We start from the raw sequence: 24,081 nt of genomic DNA, 5'->3' as shown, positions 1-24,081 counted from the left end.
GTTAACTTATTTTTTTTTTTAATAGTTAGGAAACAAATGAGATGCAGCAGCATCTTTCAGCATCTGATAAATCATGATTAGTAAATATTAAAAGTTACACCTTGGGCAGAGGATTTGCAAAAGCATTTCAGTTTTTATTAGAACAACTCTGGTACCTGAACACTGTTCCCATAAGATCTCTTACATGTGACCTCTATTTTAATCTTTACAATAGTTTTAGGTGCACTTCTCAGGCAACAGCTAACGAGATGGTGGTTTATCAGTACTATTCCTATTCAAATACCAAACACCAAACGTTCTGGACGATGCTTGTGATGACAGTTAACAAGATATAATGGCAAACCTCAAAGTGCCACTGGACTGCTGGCAGCAGCAGCACCCTGCCTGCAGCTCAGCCCGCCCGGCCCATACAGGGTGCTGCAGCCAAGGCTGCTTGGCCCCATCCCCAACTCCTGGACCAGCAGTGCAGCTGTGCCAGCCCTGGGAGGCCTCAACAAGGCTTCCTCGGTGTTAACGATGATGATCACGTTGATTGCTATCTTTGTTCCCTAGGACAGCAAGGCACAGCGGTGATTTCAGCATCTAGGCAAACACTTTGTTTCTACAGGCACTCACTTTAGTTTTGATTATTTGGAAAATGAGATCTTTTATTATACTGGCCTTCATATTTAACATACAGAGGGCGTATTTCTCCTCTCAGTTACAATCAGGACAGGACACCTTAGGACCATGCACTTAGGAAAGCACACTTAGTAAAACTACTGACTGAACGAGAGCATTGTGGTATGTTTGCCCTACATCCTCGTCCAGATACTTAATCTGCCATCACTGCTGATCTCTGTAAGTCTCTAAGAAGCCCTTTTTTGTATTTATTAAAAATAAAGTGACTACCGTCTAATTAACTCTATGGTATCATTCTTAAAACCCGAGCGGGATTTGTGACTTCAGCCCCTTCTCTGCTCACAGGGGACCAACCTTCACAGCTGCAAGTACAGCGAGCAGTGAATCCTGAGCTGCAGTAAGCTCCCAGAACCACAGAGCTTGGAAGCTCAGTGCAGAGAAGTCTCATGCTATGGTATCACAGCCGACCATCCAGCAACAGCTGTTTCTTAAAAACCATCCAAAATATTAACCAGAGAATGGCTTCTGCTGACAGACACTGCAGTGGCGCTGCTTTTGGCATCAGAAATAAGTTACAGCCATAGGTATCACTGGTAGGTTTGTTAAAGCACTCTTCCTTCTGTTGGATCCCAAAGGGAAACATCCCCCATTGCTTCAGGCCAACCCACAGGGCTGCTGAGGAGCCCTGGGAAATGCACGCCTGCTTATGCTAAAGCAAAACTGCACCACCATCAGAGTTCAGCTTGTTCTCCATACACGTTCTGCACTCACAGGTCCATTCCAACACCTGGAGAATTGTATACATCATTCTTCATGCTACAGCCTTAAAGTGCCGGCTCCGTTTCTGACCTCTACTGAAGTCCAGATCAGTCCTTTCTACACACATATATATGTATAAAATGCTTGTACATCCAGGAAATCGCCGTATTTTAGCAAAATAATGCAGCAAGTGATGCTGAAGTGGTGAGAGACAGTTTGGTCTACAACCTGGGCACAGAGCTGCAGCTGGAATGCACTTGCTGCAGCAGAGCAGAGGGGCCCATCCCTGGTAACTCCAGGCAGCTCCAAGAGCCACCTCTGTCTGACCAACACACACCAGTGGGAGCAAAGCAGCACTCAGCCACAGACCACGAGCTTCTCTTTTAGTACAGTTCTGGTATGGAACACAGAACTGGAAAAAAAAGAACAGGAAAAGCAGCTTTGCACAAGTCAGGTGCTCTTTTCCTTTACAAGTCACTTTCTTTACTGTAGAGTTTCTGCTTCACGCTCACCATTCCTCATACCAGAGATCTTGTGCTCTTACCCTGTTCAAAATTTTGTTTGGGAGAGTAATAATTAGGAGGTTAAAGCCAGATTAATCCTATAAATAAATTCCTAGACTGCAGCTTTTCAGCGATCCCCTTTTTGCCAGTGAAACTGCAAGGATCTCAGCACAACGCACTCCTCATCCTCAGAACATCCAAGCCTCACGCTGGGGACCGGTGCTGCCTGCTCTGCTCACAAGTCCCTTTTAGCACAGACCAGAGCTCAGGCAACCTGCTGCCAGTGAGGTTCCACCCTCCCATCCTCGTTCCACAATTGAATTCAGAACAAAAAGGAGAAGAAGGCCAAAGAAAGCAACACAAAATGTGAGCTTTGGTGGACCACTGGCTTTCCTGAGCAGTGAGAACTCTCCAGGACTGAGTCTCATCTTACAGGGGAGTTACAGGCATGCTAGTGCAAAGCAATTGCAAACACACTAGCAGTCAGCCTCTCCATGCTCATCTTTAACACATGAATTTACTAGAAGAGTAAACGTTCTCCTCATAGTAGGTTGATTTATTAGTGAGGTACTCTCTTTACATTCAGAAGGAGGGAATTCAGACCGGTTCACAGGAACAAGCTGCTAAACGATGAAAGAAGACAAACAGCCACAAGCCAGGTTCCAGACAGAAGCACCATGAGCTTTGTTTTCATTTTCCCACACCAGTGCAGCATTTATCATGTGGTTTTATCAATATCTGATGGCTGTACACAACTAGAAATTTTTTCATATAAAAGGACTGAACAACAAAAGGAAGGTCTCAGTGTCATCTGTAGTCAATCACATCTCTCACGTGGACACACGTAACCCTGCTCACTTCCATGGTCCTCAGAACACTTTCTCCAAAAACCACACAGCAGCTTCAAGTAAATTTCCAATTCATCTCATGCTGTATTATTTTGTTGTGATGTGTTTTTTAATTTTGAATAAAAAAACCTAAGAACGTTTTGTTTGTTTTTAAAGGGACAGGTGAGGAGAAGAGCACAGGGGCGGCAGCAGAGAAATAATTCAGAAATTATACAGACTGATAGCCAGTACGACTTTTTCTTCTTCCGATGATGTAAGATATAAAGACAAGAATGATAAGGAAGCCAAGTGCCATGCCAACTGCGATTGGAATAAGAAAGTTGAGGTCAGAATCAGCAAAGCATTCTTCAGCTGCAGAAAGAACAAAAAAACAGAAACAAAAAACAAAAAGGGAAGTGAGAACAAATTAGTAAAGGAAACCGAGCATCAGAAACCAAGTAAAGCAAGGAGCAAAGACACAACATTTCTGAGAACATCGTATTACATACATAATACATTTGAAGTAAAATCAGTATTGAGCAGATTCTTTCAACACATACTACGCGTCATTTGCACTGGCAAAACTCTTCTTGCAATTTCTGCACTACCTTTCATCTCGCTTTGCAGCACTCATGGATGCATGAGGGATGTATGGACAAGGCAGAGGGCTGAGCACATTGGCCACTCACAACTCAGTTAACAGCAATAAAGTGACGTAAAACACGGGCTGGTACAGCACTGCCTTTCCAAGAGATTCCCCAAACCCCCCAGCCACCACCATTTCTCAAGGCTTCGGACATGCAGACGGCTAATAGGAATCAAACCAAGTCCTGAGGAATCCAAAGGACAGCCTAGGGACACGTAATGATAGCATGGAATGGAAAACACCAAGGGACAATCTTTGTCGGTGGGTAAGTTTATTTATTTTGCATACAAATACAAGAAAGGTGTTATTGATGTCAGCAGAGTGACGCGGGCCGGAATGAAACCAACAGAAGAGAACAAAGAGGAGACAGCTGCAAGGCTACAGTGCTTTCATTACACCAGTTGGAAAGGATGCCATGAACTCCTGAGTGACACAAACACTGAGAGCAACTTTCAGTGACCAGCAGTGGGAACTCATTCCAAGCTCCATGGTGCACCGTGAGCAGGCACAGAAGCAGGGCTTAGCGCTCTGCAGCCATTTCAAGACAGAGCAGAGCTCTGTGTGCACGGTGCCAAGAGGAAATGCTCCATAAGGTGAGACACTGTGTCAGCACGCTGCTCCAGCACTGCAAGGGTGGCAAGGATGCTTGGCTTTCTGCTTTTGCAGCAGATTTTCTGTTTGTTTTTTTTTTTTTTTTGCTTGAGTTTATATTAGAACAGAGTAAGCATCACACTTTGCCCAAAGTTATTGGCTGTTAAGTGAGTATTTCAGCTATCTGAGCATCTGAATCAGCCTTGGTGATGGGAAGTTTGCAGTCCAGCACAGCAACTTTCCAAGAAAGGCTGTGTAAGGCCTTTTGTTTGGAGGTAGGTAAGCAAGACACACGGAAACTCAGCACCTAAGAACACTGAGCTGGGCAAAGCTGAAGGCACCTACTGCCAAGCTGAGCAATGCTCCGAAGTGGGGAAAAAGGCACAGAATGTGTAACTTCCACCACGAGCTAAGTGAAGTCATTCCGACTGCTGAAAAAAGTACTGAAGTACCTCGAAAGAGAAGCTTCCATTGTGCTTTGTTCAGACACCATGGATCACTGGAGATCAACACACGCAGTTTAATTACTACATGCCGGATAATGGGTGTTACTACAAAAGAATTTGCTAGGGATGAAAGGTACCCAGCAGACAGCAAAGAAATTCCCTTTTTCTCTTCTTAAAAGGAAATCAATTGCTTTAACACGTATTAAGTACAGCACTGTTGCAGGACACTAACTGGTGGTACAAAAAGGGTTTAATGTTTGATACCAGGAACATCCCATCTTTCAGCTCTCATAAGTTTGCCACTGCTGTTGGCTCACACGTATCCACGTGTTGCCACAGCACAAGCATTAGAAGCTTCAGAGAAGCATCTGCAGAGACACACCTGGACAACTGCACATCACCATGAGCAGACTCCGTGCTCAGGCCGTATGAATGGGGCTGTTTTAGCCATTTCACTGAACAGACGTTCAAAATAATCAGAAATTTTGGCTACCAAGATTTTTGGGCATGATATGAAAAGCCATCTTCCCTTTTAATTACAATCACCAGAAGCAACTAATAGCCTTCCCCCTCCCCCCCCCCCCCCCATTGGTTTAAGGTATTCCATAAAGAGAACCACAGTAAGATTTTATTTTTTAAAAGGAGGCATTCATTCACCAGCTGAAAAAATCCATGCTACCAGTCTACTGCATCCAGTCTACTGCCATGGCATCTTTAAGCTAAAAGACCAGAAATCTTGGTATCTTAGAGCACAGTTACAACATTTAGTAAGCTGTATATAAGGCACAGTCAGTAACAATCGAAACAAACCGCAGTGTATGACAGATGATCTACATGAATGCTGCACATCCACAAGCACACATCAAACACCTCTGCGGTCCAGAACAACACCACGTTTATTCGTATAAAGCCACTGCATGCCTTTACAATGCTGAGATCTGATGTGTAGCATTTTAGAGAAAAAGCACTCAGTTCATCAGTTGATTACGAACCAGGATACGCTCTGTGCTATTTGTAAAGGAAAAAATAGGAACTGCAGCAATGAATTCCATCAGTCCTTGGCCATGTGCTGGCTTAGTGGTCTGACTGGGCAGAGCTGCTGCTCCGAGTCTTTTGAGTTCAGATTTAGTAATTTACTTCAAGCAAGTTAAAAACTTTCCCCTTTTAAAACTGCTCATATCCAGTATTATGGTGTTTCTTGTGGCCCAAAAAGTAAGCCATAATTACTAGGACAACTAATCCTCCCAAAGCTGCTCCTACTGCTATAGGCACAATGAAGTAGTCCACCTCTGGGCTGCAGTCTTCAGCTAAATAGAAAAAGGGCAAGTTTGAAAAAGAAATGCATTTTAATATGCTTAATACCAAGATCATGCTCCACTCATTTAGAACAGTTATCCTCGCCCCACCAGGACATTAAGACACTCATCTTTCCCTTGTCCTCCTCCCTCTCCCCAAAGTACAGCAGCAACAGCCCCCCTTCCGGAGCATCATGCTAACGGACTGCCAGTTCTATCACCTCCCTTGCTGGTATCTGTATATTACTGCACATTTACTGCTACTGCATATCCCTAGTACACCACGATGTGCAAGCTTTCCTTGTGTAGGCACTAAAAACCTAGATTTAAAGTTACAAGTCCTTATGCTTACTGTAGGACAACAGTAACTTCTGCTCTGCTGCTTCTTTCAAGTTTAGTCATAGACTCATCCAGCCTGGCACGCACCAACGAGCTGATGGCAGCTTGATACCTGCAGTCCCACTGGATTCACGTCTTAAGAATGCAAGCTGTTATGATTTTTGTTGAAATATCTATTATTAATATTTAAAAGCTTCAGCTGACCTCAGCTTACATTTCAGAAAGACAATAATTTTATTTTTTCTTTGGCTGGCAAACAAGAAGGTAGGTATAATTTAATGATGCTATATGCAGACTAGAATGGAGTAGGGAAGGTACAGCATTAGATGGCACCTGTTCCTCCTGTCTCATCACCACAGAGTTCAAAATACAGATAATGGTAAAGGGAAGACCAATGTCTCTTGCTGCAGGAAAAACGAAGCACTGTGTAGTACTGCTACCAGAAGAACTGGCAGCACAGCCAGGGTCACACTGCTTCTTCCTTGGAGGATGAAGCTGCTAGCCAGCTCCCAGAAGGCCCCAATGCTTCCCTACTTTCACTAAATGCAGGGATTTGTTTTATTTCCCAGGATGACTGCAAAAAGAAAAGCTGAACTTTCCACAGCTGTACATCAGCTTAAGAGGGCTAGCAAAAATCACATCAGAAAGGTATCTTGTCTGGAAGGAGCTGCAATTGCCAAAATAGTTTACAGGCAAATTTCTAACAATGAACCAGGCTTGCAGAGTTTCAATTAGTTCTCAAGTTGTCTTCTGTTAGATGATTGCACCCAAGCACACTTCACAATGTGCTGGAAAGCAAAACATTAAGACACAGGCAACCAAGGACTCTGTGAGGAGTGCCTTCACAAGTTACACAACAGAAGCTCAGATATAGACTGATTGAAGTTGGCCTTACTCATTTATTTTCTTATAGAAAAGATAATACAAGATGTCTGCTTTCCAATCGGTTAAAAAGTATGAACAAGTTTCCTTAAGAAACAGAACAATCTTTATTATTTAGAGCACAGGTTGAGCAGGTTGACAATTCCCTATGGAGCAACACAGACAGGAAATCTGGTGGTTTTATAACAACAGGCAGTCAGGTGAAACTGAGATGTTTTAGAACCAGGTCACTGCACAGCGGCGTGGGAGGACTTTCATCTTGGCGCCAACACACTTGCAGATGAAGATCAGCTTCCAGGTCTTTGCAAGGAGGCATTTAGTTTTGTTGAATTTTTAGTGCAAAGCACTCCCATCTTCCACTTCATCACTTAAAACCAAACACAGCTCGAAAGCTCACGCGCTCAGATGAGGACTGTGGTGACCACTCCTCAACACAAGCGTACATTTATCTGGTGATGCTGAATATCAGTCAGTAAAATGCTAAAAAAAATCTACATGAACTTCATATTAATATATCCTTAAATGCAGAAAATAATTAGAGCCACTAGTTGACATTTTTTTAATTAAAAAGTCTTGAAGTCTGTTTTGAGATTAAACTTATAGTCGTTCCCCACTTTCATTAAAATGATTTTCAGTAACTGATGCAAAATCCAAGCTGTAGGCTACAAGCTATTGCAAGCTTTATCCACTCATTCTTGCTTCCCTAGCTAGTGGTAAGATGAAAACATTCACCCAAAAAATGTTACTGAAAGAAGTGGTTTGTATACAAACATGCCACAGACATCTCAATAACCCTAGAAAACACTAATGAAACACAAAACCAGCTTTGTTGCAGGCTAAACTCATTCTAAAGAAGACAACTATGATTGCTAAATGACCAGCTTAAGCAGCTTGTGTTATGACATAAGTAAAAAGTCACACATGGTTTGGAAAAGTTTTCTTTTTTTTTTTTTCTTCCATGCAATAAAAACTGTTACAGCACAAAGAGGACAGAAAAAGGTTGTGCAGCAAGGGTTATTCTCTACAGAGCTGCAGCTTAAGGACAGTCCATCTGCACTGTATATTTAAGCTAGTCAGCCTTTCCACACAGCAGGAAAAATAGGCGCAGTGGGTCCATCTCAGACTTGTTTGGCTTTTGCATTCTTAACATTAATAAAAGCTACACAGCACACAGTCAAACATAAAGCACATTAAACACTGAGAATGTCAAGGGCAGACATATGTTATAATGTGGATTTCAATTAGCAGAGAACCATTCCAGATGAAGACTTAAAGACAGCTCAAGTTGCAGCAACAGATACTGGCTCATTGAACGAAAGCATCCTTGAAGTTACAACGGTCATTCAAAGCAATAGGATAAGATAGACCAGCTCTGTGCAAAGTATAAAGTTAAGTGCACTTTGAAGTTCTGGACTATTTAGAACGGTTATTCCCTTTAAATTGATGCCAGTAAAAAACCTGCATGAATTTAGCAGAATTCTGCCTCAGTTGAGTATTTTGGGGGAATGCCACGATGAAGAATTCATGCCTAACAATTCATTTTAAAAAAAAAAGGAAAAAAACAAACCACTTTTTTTGAAAAGCATTTGGAGACCTGGCAGGGATGGGTTACCCACCTGGTTTGTACAGCCACGGTGTGGGGATGGCTCCAAAACCACTGGGGCAGGAGTAAACTACTCAAACTCCATCAAAGCTAAGTAAGTTACTGCTGCCACTTGAAAAAAATCACTCAGTCACCAGCCTGAAGTTCAACTATGAAAAACCAAGCTGTTCCTGGGCATCATACAATCCGTGGTAGTACTACATGAGTCAACATGGTGACTAATGCTGCCAGCTTAACCCACAAATATGACAACTAAGGAATGCAGAGAGAGAAGCAAGTACAAATCCCATGCAATTCTGGGATTTGCCCAGTGCACATCAGTTTGGAACGTGCTCCATTTCAGGCTACAATTTATAAAAAGAAAAGGTAAATCCTAAACATTTTCAAGGTTTTGCTCAAAATAAAATCCTTGGCCTGGTCATTTATCAATAGTGATATCTGCCATCTTCAGAACAGGCATGAGACTCACGTCATCTTCTTGGAGCTGGAAAACTAAAAACGCAGTTCTGCTTCATCTGAGATAAACATTCTCCCTCTGCTTCTCAACTCCAACTAGCTGCGGCCAGTATTTAGTCTAAGTTTTGGGGCTTTTTTGGGCTTCGGAACTTGCACTTGCTTCGTTAAGGGTGAAATCAGAGCAGTGATTACATTTTGATTCACAAAGTTTGATATCCAGCATAGCTTTTCCTTCTGCCAATTATGTAAGCAATCACTATAATGACAATCAAGCCAGCAAGTGCAGCACCAACTACAATTGGAACTAGAATGGTGTCATCATCCAGCGAACACTCCTGGGCTGTAGATAAGAAAAAGGTTGCAACAAGGAATAAATAAGGACAGAATACTTGCCAAGTGTGGTATAAAAACCTATTTTCCTTAACATGAAGATGAACAAAATCAAGTATTTGTACAGGTTTATACTAAGAAAGAACAAACTGCAGAGTTCCCATGGGTATTTCTAGCATATGTTAAACATTATAATCATTCTGTACATTTAACAATCTAACAAGCTAAAGGTGCTGTCCTGGTGTGGGAGCATTCATGGGCACAAAATCTGTCCAGGACAAGGGAGCAGCTATTCTTCTACTGCTAAGACAGGACAAGGCTTATCTACTTCATGCTTAAGCCTGGTACATTTACTAATTAAAAATAAAGTAGCCTGGATTCGGTATTGAGAACATAGCAAGAACTGAGCCATGTTACAGTGAGATGAAACCCTTAACTGTGAGGAGGAGGAGTGCTAGCTGCAAATAGAAACACAGGGAAAAACGGCCATCTAACTCCTCAGAGCATATGATGATAAAGATCAGTCACCCTGCACACAATCTGAGGAGTCAATTTACCACTCCCCAGGAAAAAAACAAGCTTGAAAATCCATGCCCAGACTGTCTACAGATTAACCTGCAAGTCATGAAACACAAGGACCAAGAGATGATGAAGATTAACAAAGTTCATTCAAATCTTTCCAGTTTTCTCCAGACACAACTAGGATAACGAGGCAAACACCTTAGAATGTTTGTTTGGTCCTGCATATATTGTAAGAGTGCTTCCAGAAGAAGCTGTTAGTTCTTTTTTCCACAGCATTGCTATTCCTTAGGAATGTTTACATCATTTTTAGGTCTAAAGAATTGCCAAAAGTTGCTGAAGTTCACTTTTATACAAGTTCTTTCCCACTGTCTTATACATTCAAGCTACAAAAATCTATATGGTAAGATGTCAGGCAGTGCTAAGACCCTCTCCAGCTCCTCTAGCTCCCTCAAGAGGAGAAGTGAAATGCTTAATAGACCTATTTTTGTTTTTTTGTTTTTAAACATATTAAGAATAAAGCTGACAGCCTTCCTTGAACGCAGGCCTCAGAAGTTTAATTTCATGCATACAAAAATACACTGGGGCAAAAGCTTCAACAAAATGAAACAATAACAAAAGTGCTTATGGCCAGCTCTGGTGCTTTTTAGCAAGTAAGAATTTTACAAGCACATACAAGAATCAGTACAAAAATAAAATAACTTACCTATTGAGAATTTGTTTTCTTTCACAAGGAATGGTTGAACCCATAGGTTAAAAGTATGCACTTGAAGACCTTCATTAATCTCAAGAGTTTGCTCCTTACGGCACATGTAAGAATTACCAAGGGAAGCATCCCATTTGCTGAAGTTGTTGTTATCTGCACTTAAAATGACTAAACAAAGGAAAGGAAAAAAAAAAAAAAGGAAATTTCCATGCCTACTTTAAATACAGGAAAGATGCTAATGCATTCATAGGACTGAGGAGCTTAATCTGGATGGACCAGCTTTTCAGGTTTGGCTACTCTAAAACACAAAACAGTCTTAAGTTTGATTGATCTGCTTCATTTCACTGCCTGGCTTCTTTTGGATATTACAGTACTTAGCAGTAGCCTATCCTCCATACCAATATGACAGCAGGCTTTTCTCATCCCTTCACTCATCCCTACACAGATGCAGTGCAGGCACTTTAGTGCTCTTTTAATTGCAGTAGCTGTGACAATTTAAAAATATGTTTCTGATTTGGAAGAAAAATGTATGCCTGGGTTCTTGAAGTGTTGAGCAGAAGAGACAGGAAAATACTGTATCATTTTCAAGCATAGAAACAGCTTGCTTAGGAAAAACAAAAAGCTTCAATTGACTTTGTACCTCACAATTTTATGTTACTGAGAACTGTAATGTAAGGAAAACCCTCACAATTTATGTTTATCAAGAAGAGGCTTCATTCACATTAGTCTCAGCACAACCCTGCACTGTTGTTTCAAATGACCCCTTGCAATCATTTGTGCTTGTTACTCTTGTTCATATCAGCTAAAAGACTTACATGTAGGAAGTAACAGTAAGCATGAACAGTATTTTGATCAGAAGCACAAGATGAAATGTAGAAACTGAAGTTTACATTCACTTTACAGGCAGGCATTACTTACCAGAGCCATTCTGATGGTTGAGTAGTGTAACGTTCACCTCTTTCAGATAAAATTTTTGTACACTTGCACTTGCATTCTGTTTAACAAGCAAGAACCAACTGTCAGTGTGTCATTCTGCATTTTCAATTTTAATAACACATTTCCAAAGTTTAGTGCATTTACCACAGTCCTACATTTCCCAGAACTTCATCCCAAACACCTTTTTGCCCCAGTCAGTCTCACCTCCTTTATGAAAACAACCTATCAGCAGCGAGTTGCAGGATTTTACCACGAATGCTCATCACACAACGCTGTTAAAGCAGAAACTTAAAGCAGAAGTTACTTACGACAACGAACATGAAGTCAATTAATGTCCTATTTCCATCATTCAATTTCAGAGTAGCTGATGTGTTACCACATGTCCCATCTGCACGAGTTGATTTCGGATCGATGTTGATCAGGAGAGGCTGAAATACACACACACCACGTCAAAGGAGCTCAGCTAACTTGCATCTATCATGAATCTACTATTTCAATTAGCAGCAGTCTTAAGCTGGAAGAGCATGTAATAAAGAAGACAGCACAAGCACCAAGTCTAGCTACTACCTAAGCAAAGCTGCTTGAGTTACTTTACATGTTGGTAATGCTGAGACAAACCACCCTGTGAAGTTTCACTTCCACTTAATAAAGATACATACATAAAAAGAAAGGCCAGGGCATTTATCCTTTACGCACCTAAAGGAAAACTTAGCTGCTTAGCTTTGGCTCCCTCTGTGGGAAAAGACAGCAGCTGCAGGCCCCAAGAGCCTAAGAAAGTTCCAGTCCTTTAAGGATCTTCCATTTATTCCTAGTAACCAGTTAGGTTTGATCAAGGTGAGGGTTTGCAGCTAACTAGGTGTCAGAATTACCCCTGGGTCAGAGAGGTTCTTGTACACTTGGAAGCAGTTCTGGACAGCCAGCAGTGCCCCAAGCAAACACTCTGCACTCACATTTCACACACACAAAAACAACCACAGCAACCTTTCTACTCTTCTTAACACGGCCAAGAGACAGGTGCTGCACCTACGTCAGGGCAATCTAAAACACCAGTACAGACAAATTTTAAATGAGCCAGTAATGCACAGCTGCAGCCCAGAAGGCCAAGTATATCCTGTGTTGCATCAAAAGCGCAGCCAGCAGGGCAAGGGAGGTGATCCTTTCCCTCTGCAGTACTCTTGTGAGACTCTATCTGGAGTACTGCACTGCACCTCGGGGTCCTCCAGCACAATAAGGACACGACCTGTTGGATTGAGTCCAGAGGGCTATGAAAACAACCAGAGGACTGGAGATACCAAGACGGGCTCAGCTATCTGGGGTTGTTTAGCCTAAAGAAGGACTGAAACCTTACTGCAGCCTTCCAATACTTAAAGGAAGCCCACGAGAAAGATGGGAAAAGACTTCTGACCAAGTTGTGTAGCAATAAGACAAACAGTAACTGGTTTGAACTAAAAGAGAGTAGTTTGTTCACATTATATACAAAGAAATTCTTTACTATGAAGGTGGTGAGGCACAGGCACAGGTTGCCCAGAGAAACTGAATGCACCATCCCTGGAAGCATTCAAGGCCAGTCTGGCTGGGGCCCTGGGCAGCCAGATCTGGTGGAGCTGTCCCTGTCCATGGCAAGGGAGAGTTGGAACTGGATGAGCTTTAAGGTACTTTTCAACCCAAACCATTCTATGATTCTATTCCAAAATTTGAAAAGCATAAGAGAGGCACCTTGTCTTGGGAAACATTCAGCTGCAGCCCCACAGTAGCCAGAAGACAAGTTTTATTTCCAGTTTTAAGAGAATAGTTTCCTGTGACTGGATTCCCAGCAGGTTTGGGAGCGGAGGTTGGAGCAGGTGAAATGGTGGTAGATGCAGTAGTTACATTGGCAGCAGTAGGCAGAACAGTAGGCGCAGCAGTAGGTGTATCAGCACGACACCTAGACTCTGAAAAGAAGGTTTAACCACCATTTCAGTGATGAAGTTTTTATTAAGGCTTATGGCTGAGAAGTCAGTTTAATACAGACACCCATTTCTAAGTTGAAATCTAAGCTCAATGGGCATCTGCTCATCACCAAGTGAAGAGTCTCCAGCTCAGCACTGTGGCACAGTCTTCCAAGCTGCAGTTTATTCTGAGAAATTCTATGTTACTCACTGTTTTAAACCCACGTATCACAAGCAATGCTACTTCTCTAACACACTAAAGCAAAACACATCCACAAAAGTAAACGTTAACGCTTACAAAACTGCTTTTGCAATTTAAGTAAACAATGTCCTGTATGTAGCAGGATGCTGTGCTGGTCTCCTCTGCCTAGTAGAACTATCAGGCAGGCTTTGCATTATTTAAGTGAAAGAGCAGTGAGTTTTCCACTGAAAAAAGATGGCAGTTGAAAAACCTCCATGCTCAAATGATCTAGTTTGCAGCAACACTTCTGGAGTGTCTGGAGTGCCTAAGACCTTCAAGTGCACTCTTTATTAGAATACTGCTGGGAAATTTACTGCACAACTGGATGTGCTCTATTGATATCTTTTTTTTTTCCTCCAGGAACAAGAAAAGACATGGTTGAAGATGTTACATACACACACACACACACATATGTATTGCTTGACATGGCACATTTTAGACCTGTTGGATTTTTTTTTAATTACTGGATTCCACCCCTGCACTCGGACACCATAAAAAAAAGCCCATTTACAATTTGAAACACTCACCTTTTTTACCAATTGTGCCATTCTGAACAAAAGGCTGCATAGTAACATTCCAGAAAATCTGTGTTACGTTTTCTGCTTCAAAAGAGGTAGTATGGTGACACACAAAGACATTATTCAGTTGAATTGGATGCACAGCATCCTTTACAGCAATTGTAACTGGTCCTACAAATAAAAACAAATATTTTAATGTCTTGTTTACCACAGGAACATTTACAGGTAGTGTTACGTTTTCTGTAATTCACAAGACAAAGAAATAACAGGAATTAAGTCTAACGGACCGAGCCTCTCTTCAATGCTTTACCCATGTGTTGTGACCTGATGTGACACAGTGAAGTCTTTAGAAAGGAGAACACTAAGTCTTTGTTCAAGAAAAAACCCACATTGATAGAACTAAGCATACACAGAAACCCTAACACTTTTTGTTTTCCTTCACAGAAGGTGAACAAACAGAAATCAGTCTTATATTTGCCTCTTCTGTGCTAGCAGCACCCCCCCATCTAACCTGTTCAAATGGTTAACCTCCCCTTTCTGTTCCACCTAAAGGCACTAGTCAAGCTAACTTAAGGCACTAGTTAACCTAACTAGTCTGCACTCTCCTCCAGTACACAGGTACTACGAGCAGCATTCTGCACTGAAGTCATCAGATACACTCTCAGTACTTCAAACTTTGGAAAAGCCAAGCGAGGTGAGGGACAAGAGATAATGCTACCTTGTCTTCTAGCATCAGGAAAGACAGCAGTATCATTGGTGTTGTAGGTAAATGTGATGAACTCAGCCTGGTAAGTTTCGTTGCTTTTTGTGAAGTTAACACTCCAAGAGTGACCATCTCCAAACTGCACTGCCAGAAGCGCAGCTTGTGTGTCACTGCCACAGGTGCTTCCATTGTGTGTCACAGCGGATGTCAAATCCAAGCTTGCATTTTTCTAAAAGAAAAAAGATTGCACTATTTTCAGATAACCATTCTTCCCCATGGCAGCCTTAGAAACCTGCTAGAGTTAGATGGAGCCTTGCACAACACCAGTAAGATTATTTTAGGCTTTTCCACCGTTTTGTAGAATAACCTGCCTGACACCGAGCTCACAAGGGAGCCACATCAGGTCTGAGAACAAAATTACAGGTTTAACTTGGCTGATAAACTCCACTACACCAAAGCACAACTAACATTCACCGTTTAGCCTCAGAATGCTGCTACACTGATAAATGAAACCCACCACCTTAGACCAGCATGCCTTTTAGGTGCAGTAGGATACTCGTATTATTAATTGAGAACCATATCCCCCCATACCCCCCTACACCCCCCACCCCCCCCATATCCCCCCCATAACCCTGATGCCCCCTGGCCCCCCAGGTGCGGCCGTTCATGCTGGGGCAGCTGAAGGCTCTGCTGGGCCGCACCGGGACGCTGCACGAGGACGGCTTCTGGATTGACCGCATCAAATCCCACTGCTACATCACGGTGAGCCGGGGGGCGCCTGGGGGCAATGTGGGGCTCTATGGGACTCTATGGGGTCTCTGTGATGTCTCAATGGGGCTCTATGGGGGTTTATGGGGTCTCTGTGGGGCTCTCTGGGGTCTCTATGGGGAGATGATGTTTAGGATGTTTAGGAACACTCTTAATAATTGCCTCTATAAAGAAAACCAATAAACTAAATACAAAATGTACCAAATTGTTTTATCCCAGACTAAACGCAGTTCTCAGCAAAAGTTAGCTCCAAATACTTACATAATCACTACTGTTTGTCTCATATTTTATCAAGAATTTCATCATCCATTGTGCGTACAAGCATGTAACATTAGAGGCATCCTTTACATCTACTTCCACTGCATAGGACTGGAAAAAGCCTGTAAGATACAATTATTAGCTATTAAGACATACACTTTACACTCATTGCACAGTACATTATAATGTACATTATTTCAGACTGGATTCTATTTGTCAGACACTGAACTGATAGCCAGATACCTAACAAATGTTAAAACTAGGAAGTTAACATGAAGTTATCAGTGCTAAATACTGAGAGGATCATTTATAGCCTTCTTGCCTGACCAAGGCCAACAAATTAAATGAGCATTAGCTTTCTGCTGACTGAAACTGAGTAAACCAAACTGCATGAACACGGCATTCAGAACAATGTCGTGCTTGTCGTCCAGAGTCTCCATGTTGTTCCATCAACGGCACGACTCCAGCTGACCTCTAAGAAAGATCAGTGTGCTTTCACTGCGTTTCTACAATTCCTGGCTCAAAGGACCTGGGTGTTAAATTTCATGCAAGGCTTTAGAGAACTTGTCACAGTTGGATTTTTAACCCAGCCTGACTCCCAGCACAGAGACTTCCCCAAAGCCGGTTCTCATTTGGTTTTGCCCAGCATTCCCGGTTTGCAGCAGTTCCCTAAAACAGACAGGACTGAAATACGAGAAGAATCATTCCTGACTAACGTAAGGTTGATGTTTGTCAGGCTCATTTCCTTAAAGCAATGGGAACTGTGATTGCACAGTTCTCTTCAATAGCCATTCAAGCCTTCCACCCCTCAACACACAGAATTCACACTCTGCATCACACTTTACCTTGACATTAAGGATTTCTTCCCTGCCCAATACAGTTCCCTTCTACCAGCAACACAAAGCTCAGCACACAAGACAGTTGGCTGTACCAGCATTCAAGTGCAGCCTGCATCGTTTACGCTGTTTGGAGCACCTTCTGTAAGAAGCATCCAAGGCAGAGCCGGGAGAAACTTGACTGCGTTGACTTTGAAGCAATTGTGCTCAATACCACACATTAATTTATCAGTGCTAGAACAAATCCTAATGTAACTATTGTGTGGTAAGAACACTTCAGACTACGGACAAGGCAGTCAATGAGGGTTTTCATGTGGTTTATTCTAAACTTGAAGCAGTAAACCTCAAGGAGCTCTAGCTTCAACAATGCTAGCAAATACATCACCCCACCTGACCAAGCGTAATACCTAATAATGTCACTTAAGCATCACGTTCAGTAACCCGGGCCATACTCTGTTTGTTTACAGGAGGCACATAAACCTGCACCCTGTCCCCAGCAGCTCAGGGAATGACTTATTAAATAAGCTCTGAGTCTGGCGGTAACATCCATACTTTTGTTCCTTTGTTCCTGATCCTCAGTAAGCAGGGTAACAGACGCAAGCAGCACATCTCATGCTCAGGCAAGGCACCTGCACGTTGTTAAAGCAACGGTGCAGCATGGCTCTCTGAAGGGTTACTGTTTGCACACAGATCTATGGTGCAACCAAGAGATAACAGCTCTGCAATCTGCCACCACACAGCACCAGAACTCGTTGCCAAGAGTCAGTTTGGAGTTCCAGCAACGCTAACAACTCTTTCCCTTCTGACTCAAGGAGGGATTTGACACTGCCCCTATGTACCAGCCCTGCTCAGTTCAGAAAGAACGTGAGAAATCTAAAGTTTTGAGCAACCACTGCAACCCAGCCAGGCCAGCCGTGGTGCCTGCATACAAACACACCTGCAGGTCACAACGCCTGGCACTCAGAGTGACTCCACTGAGGCACAAAAGGAGCACAAACCAAAGAGGATTTTGATATTAATGCCTCAGTAATTTGCTTTGTAATGCTGTGATTTTTATTTGTTTAACTTTTCAGTGCTGTTTTACATCAGCAAGGCTCTTCCACCTTCCTGAGGAAAAAGGGTAAAGGGGTGTGAAATTCTGCATTTGCTGGGAGTTAGTGGGGCACAGAAGGGAGATATCTTACTGACTGGGACTGAAAGAACCCTCAGAATGATGTGGAATCAGAAGCAGTGGGTTAAATAGCACAGACTGTTCTCTTTACAGAGAAAATAGCTTGAAAATAACTTCTCCAAAGGGGATATTTCAATATAGGTGCTATTAGACACAACAGCAAAGAGAAATGCCACACCAAGCAGGTTCATAGGGCACACCAGGCACACCCTGACCTACTTAGCTACACTGACAGCAAGTAACCACAACTGTAAAAGCAGATATCGGTGCGTTTTGTCCCCAGTAGGAAATGACTTAAGAAAACACACGTTCCCCACAGCGAGCAGCACTTGGTCTGCTCTAAATAACCCAAAACACACGCAGGAGAAGGTGACAAAGACTGAGCGCAGCCGGCACGGAGCACAGCGCGGCAACGGGTTGTTGAACCGCCACATTTATCGCACAGAGATGGAAAAGCAGAGGCCCGAAGCCCCGCCGCACGGAGCAGCGCCCGGCCCAGCGCTTGCGTAACAGCGCCGGCGGCGGCGAAGCCGGCGGTCACACGGCCGGTTATTGGCACAAAGCAGCCCGGCTTTTCGCAACGCCCGCTCGGCGATACGTTTCTTGGGGACGCACACGCAGGACATAAAGGGCTGGTTTTGCTTTTTTCTCGCCCTGCCATCGCCGCTTTCACCGAGGCGGAAGGCCGGGGGAAGTTGCCCGAGTCGGCGGTTCGGCGCTGGGATGGAGCGGATGAAGAAGCGCCGAGCGCACGGCGGGGCGGGCGGCGCCGCAACCCCTCTGGGTGATGCCCCCCCCCTCGCGTCACACACAGAGCTGCCCGCCTCCCGATTAAAGCTTCCTTATTTTCCTTTTTTTTCTTTTTTTTTTGCCCCACAACCTGCCGTTTCCCTTCTGGAGGACGCGGGCAGCGGGATCCCCGCCCCGCTCCGACTCGGAGAGGCACCGCCCGGCACGGTCCGGTTCCGCCGCGCCGCTCCTCCCGCCCCGCTCCCCCGCGTGCCGTGCCGCCCCGGCTGCGCTCCCCCCCCGGCCGCCCCGCACGCCGGGCCCATCCCCGGCCGGCCCGCAGTTCGGCAGCCGCCCGCGGCCGCGTCACGTGCCCCAGGGACAGCGGCACGCGCCGCCCGCGCGCGCCCACCCCGCAACGCCGCGACTCCGTAACTCCGCGACGCCGCCCGCCCCGCTCACCGCAGGCGCCGAGGAACAGCAGCAGCGCGAGGCCGGCGGTGCGGCGCGGCGGTGCCATGCTGCCGGCCGAGGGGCTCTTCCGAGGGGCAGGCGGGCGCGGCAAGAGCGTCGACGTCGGTCATGTGAGGGGAGGGGCGGCGCCGCCGATCGCCGCGGCGGAGCTCGATCCTACGGCTCGCGGATCGGGCGCCCCTCGCGGTGCCGCGGGCGGGCGGGTTTTCCCCGGCGGCAGGGCCGGAGGCGAGGCAGCCCTGTTTTCTCCGTCCGTAGCGGCCCTGATGGATGTGTGTCGCCTTTCCCACGCGAGAAGGAAGGAGTCTGTGGTGTGAGCCCCTCCGAAGAGGGAGGCTGAGGGGATATGTGCAGCACGGGAACACTTGAGGGCAAGTGAGGCTCCAAGATGCCCGGCGTGGAATAACAACAATAAGGAATGAAGCCACTCGATTTATTGTATCCACAATAAATAAATAAATAGAAGGGTTTGAAGTCACAACAGAAGTCACTGCCGTTGCCCGTCCCGCTGCAGCCATCCCTGCCCAGTGTGACTAAGCAGCACCCCTCATCACCGCCCCTGCTGAGCACATCTGCCTGGACATCACTGCATGTAATAAGATTAGAAGTTAAATCATTTCAAAATATGCAGGACTAACCTTTATTATTATTATTATTATTATTATTATTATTATTATTATTATTATTATTATTATTATTATTATTATTATTATTATTTTCTGATTTTGGGCTTAATTTACTGAGAAGCTTCCTGACAAAGTCATAGAATCATAGAATGGCCTGGGTTGGAAAGGCCCACAGTGATCATCTGCTTTCAACCCCCTGCTGTGTGCAGGGTCAGCAACCAGCAGCCCAGGCTGCCCAGAGCCACGTCCAGCCTGGCCTTGAATGCCTCCAGGGATGGGGCATCCACAGCCTGCTTGGGCAACCTGTTCCAGTGCCTCACCTCCCTCTGTGTGACAAACTTCCTCCTCAGATCCAACCTAAACCTCCCCTGTGTCAGTTGAAAACCACTCCTTGTCCTGTCACTATCCACCCCATAAACAGGGTGGTAAAATAATCATATTTAACACCCAGGCCAGCATGTGCTGCAGGCTGCTGAGGAGCATGGGGTAACAGCAGCAGGGCTGGAACCACCACCTGAAAGTAGCAGTACTCCTGTCTTTCTCCTCCCCATTGAGAAGAACAAGGCATCTCAGAGGCTGGCAGAGACCTGCCTCTGTTGCCTTTACGTTCCCTCATGGTTCTTCATTGCTTTGCTGCAAGGTCCTCTTCATAAAGAGTGATCTCTGAGGGAGTTAAGAGCAATTACATCAAGAGGATTTCAATATTTGGGTAGAGGCACTGAAGTGGGCTTTAATTACCAGGAAGAGAAGAAAATGCTTGGTATGTTGTAGGCACTTTGTGTTCTGGAATATCACATTTTGCACTAACCGGAGCATTTACTTCAGGACATATAGCTTCACTTATAATCACTGATATATTCAAACATCCCCTTGTTCTGAGTGAAGAATCCTGCCTGTTTTGATCTCTCTCTCATGCATAGGAAATGGACTGTGAAATGATGAGACCTTCCACAGAAGGAAGTGGCAGCCTGACTACCTTGCCCGCATTATGCTGACTTAGTGGAGTGTGAAATTAAACCAAATGGCAGATATCATAACAAGCAAATCAGGTTCTGTTCAATAGCACAGAATGAAATTAGCATCTGGTGTAGGATTAAAATAATAGGACAGCTTACAGTTTAGCACAAGGAAAAATGGTGGGAAAAATCTTCCTGCCAGAAATATCTTTATTAATATTATCCTCGGTTGGTTTGCACCTGATTGCTTTGCCTTCCTTGTATTTCCATCCCTGCCATATAACTGCTTTCTTGTTTTGTGCTGTTACATCATTTTACTATAAGGTGGCTCATGCAGTTTCTATTCAGGGGTTGCTGGGCCCAGTCCTGCCTGCAGTGAGGTCAGCACCACGTTGGCTGCAAGAGTAGCTAGCAGAAAGCTGAAGCCTTGGAGTTTTCCCAGCAAAACCTGCATGCTTCATCGTTCTGAGCGTGGTGGCTCTCGAAGGCTGCCTGTGGTTCTGAGCAGCAGTGTGCCCGTGCACAGCGATGCTCTCCTCTGGCCCAGCCGACTGACAGAAACTTTGTTTGGTTCCTAGTAAGTGCTGTGGAAAGCCAGTACGTTCAGTACTGGCAGCTTCCAGCCTCTGACAAATGCCCACTGTATCTTGTTTATCATGAGTAAGTTATTTGCGTGGTGTTAAAGGTAGCAGCATGTGTGTGCTAGCAGGATGTCAGTAGTGTGAGATCCATCTCCTGTGGTCAGCTGTTGTCCTGTAACAATAGAGGCCCGAATGGTTGTGACTGTGATGCAGAAAAAATGCCTTTCCTTTTGCTTAGAGAAATAAACTATTTTGCATTTGGCATGATTTTGGGATCTGCTGACGGCTGTCAAGCTGATCCTGTTCTCCTGAGACACTCTTTCCATTTTCCACTGGATTTGAACACGAGGACTGGGATGTTTATGTGCAGCATTACATTTTACTGCATGTTTGATGTCACTAATTTCAACAAGGTGCTGTCACGTACAGAACACAGGTCTGCAGCACGTTCTGAGTTCTTATTTAGGATTTGGTTCATAAATTCATGCCTAACTTCAGATAGATTGGCTTTTCTATGGCCTTCATTCACCTTACATGCTAGATAACCAGCATATGCTTAATCCTGTGTGAATCCTTCAGCTAGTTGGATGAGATGTCTGTAATCAGACTTTTCTTAATCCAAAGACCTGCAAAAGGCAATGGATGTCAGAAGCAAAGTGTTTGGTGCTTAATGAAGCACTGGGAATCCCAACGATTCTGATCTGCAGGGTGGAGGAGCACAGTTTATGAGGAAAAGACAAAAAGAATACCAAGGACGTGCAGAAGTCACTGCTTTATTCCAGTTGTTTTTAGGAGTTCACTGAGGTTCTCTTCCTGCAGCTCCACTTTTGGAGCTGTGCAGCAGCACGGGGATGTGCTGAGATCTGGGCACCTGCATGAAGAACAGCATTGCTCAGCACAGCCTGGCAGCAGAGTGCTTCAGCTGGGGCTGTTACTGGGGGCATGATGGCCGCAGCCTTACCACAATCACTTTCTATCTACACTGCATGAAAGCTGCACTTCACTCTCACTCGGAGCAGATGGCGGCGTTTCTGAGTTGCTGCATTTCTGGAGGAGGTGGTGATGGGAAACCAAACCATTAAACGCTGCTGGGCCAACAAACTGCTGAGTCAAGACTGGGGCAATCACGTGGAATGCCAAAAAAAGAAACCTTTGTGCTGAGGTGAAGGGATCAGAGCCCAGGCTGCAGCAGGCGGCTGCAGAATTTCCTGCAAGAGCCCATTGAGATCTCACACTGTGACACAGCTGGAAAAACACGTTCCCAGCCTGCAGGCAGAAGCAAAGGTAGGGAGGCGGCGCTGGGCCACGGGCGTGTTATACAAGCATGCTCACGATGCCATTTTAACTATTTACTGGCTGGGATATTCTGCCTGTAAGCAGGCTGCTGTAAGCAAGCAGCATGGATCAGCAGGCCCCCGGTCATCCCACTGCCAGCAGCCCTGTGAGTTGTGAGCCATGCAGATGATGGTTTGGGGTATCTGGTGATGTTCAGGAGCAGCCCAGCTGCCGTGGAACACGATGTGTGTTGCAGAGATGGACAGTCAGGCAGCTGGGCTAACAAGCAGCAGCAGATGAGACTTGTGCATTCTGTGAGTTATGCCAAATTGCCTGAGTTAGATTGTTCCACAGGGAAAAAAGGACAACTGTTTTTCAGTGGGTGGGCTGACAACTCAGTGCATTCTGTAGGCTTGTAGCAGCATGGCAGAAAAATATCAGTAATCAGGAATTTGTATTTTTAGCTACATACAGGCTGACTTCTTGGGAATAAATGTCAGCTTTGGAGCAGCAATTGCTTTGTGAAGGTGCTCAGCTCCGTATACCGGGCACCTCCTGCTTCTGCTCTTATGAAAGTAACTCACTGACAGTAACTTGTTTAGAGAAACTTTGGCAGGAAGCTTCATGCTCGAGCAGAAAGCTGCATCTAAAAGCACAGGGGTGGAAGGGAAATTGCATGATATAGCCATTATCTTATTAGGATGTTCTACTGCAGGGCTGCAGCGCTCCCCAGCACACCAGCACGACCCCTCTGCAGGCAGCCCTCAGTCACATGCCGCATCCAGCCCTGAGCCAGTGCCTCTCCCTGCCTGGTCCTGAGCAGAACTTGTGTAGGCTACAGCAGCCATCCTGCTTGGGTTGGTCTGCCATGTGCTATTGGAGCTGGGACCTCAGGAATAAGAAGCAAGGAAGAAGAGGCAGTGCAGCACAAGCCCATGCTCCGGGAACAGGCTGGCTGCAGCCTACAGGCAGGCCTGGCCCTGCTCCACATGGGCTGTGTTGTCTGATGAAGCAGAACTGCTAGACTCGTGGTTTTGAAAGGACAGCTTTTCATGGTAAAAGATTACTTAACTGTTTTTACACTGAAATACTTCATGGCATTTCTCTTTTCCTCCAGCTCTAAAACAGAGGAGCTTCAAGCTGACAAACAGCCCCAATTTAAGGAGTTAAGCTGAAGAGCTCTCATCACTAAAAGCACATCTGCTGCATGCCAGCTACTTTCTCTAAGTGTAAGAGGGCTTTAGTTATGGTGCTGCCATTCACTACCTGACTGTAGAAAGACAGCTTTAAAAGTTTCTGCTTTTGTGGGTATCTTAATGCCTGTGGGATACAAGCAGCAGCAGGACAAGTTCCAGTAGATACTTGAAAGCCAATCTTCTATCAGGCATCAGTTACTTAAACAGAAAAAATAACTGCTCCCCTGCAGGTTGACCCATTGCTCCTTTCCCCAGTTCTTTCCATGTTTGCATTATTGCCCTCTGCACAGAATTCATCTCCCTTACATCCAGAGCAGAAAAAAAGAAAAAGAAAAAAAACAGATCTTAAATCGATTACTTGA

The 24,081-nt window shown here is 44.7% G+C and overlaps 1 protein-coding gene across 2 annotated transcripts; it reads right to left on the bottom strand.

Annotated features, from left to right (window-relative positions):
• Window positions 1-6: 6 nt before the first annotated feature.
• LAMP2 (lysosomal associated membrane protein 2) lies at window positions 7-19,206 on the bottom strand. Of its 2 annotated transcripts, none has more exons than XM_048959478.1 (9): window positions 19,074-19,206; window positions 15,879-15,997; window positions 14,865-15,078; window positions 14,156-14,317; window positions 13,176-13,390; window positions 11,768-11,887; window positions 11,442-11,517; window positions 10,524-10,691; window positions 7-3,082 (listed from the first exon to the last, which is right to left on the bottom strand). In XM_048959478.1, exons 1-9 carry the CDS (start codon window positions 19,129-19,131, stop codon window positions 2,940-2,942), a joined length of 1,275 nt encoding a protein of 424 aa, XP_048815435.1. In that variant the 5' UTR covers window positions 19,132-19,206; the 3' UTR covers window positions 7-2,939. The 2 variants fall into 2 exon arrangements, with proteins under 2 accessions (XP_048815435.1, XP_048815436.1); XM_048959479.1 differs by lacking the exon at window positions 7-3,082 and adding an exon at window positions 6,907-9,308.
• Between the last annotated feature and the right edge of the window lie 4,875 nt (window positions 19,207-24,081).

This window comes from Lagopus muta, chromosome 13 (assembly GCF_023343835.1).
Source record: "Lagopus muta isolate bLagMut1 chromosome 13, bLagMut1 primary, whole genome shotgun sequence".
NCBI lineage: Eukaryota > Metazoa > Chordata > Aves > Galliformes > Phasianidae > Lagopus > Lagopus muta.
The sequence above is the reverse complement of the archived record's forward strand: the minus strand, read 5'-3'. Positions and strand labels throughout refer to the sequence as shown.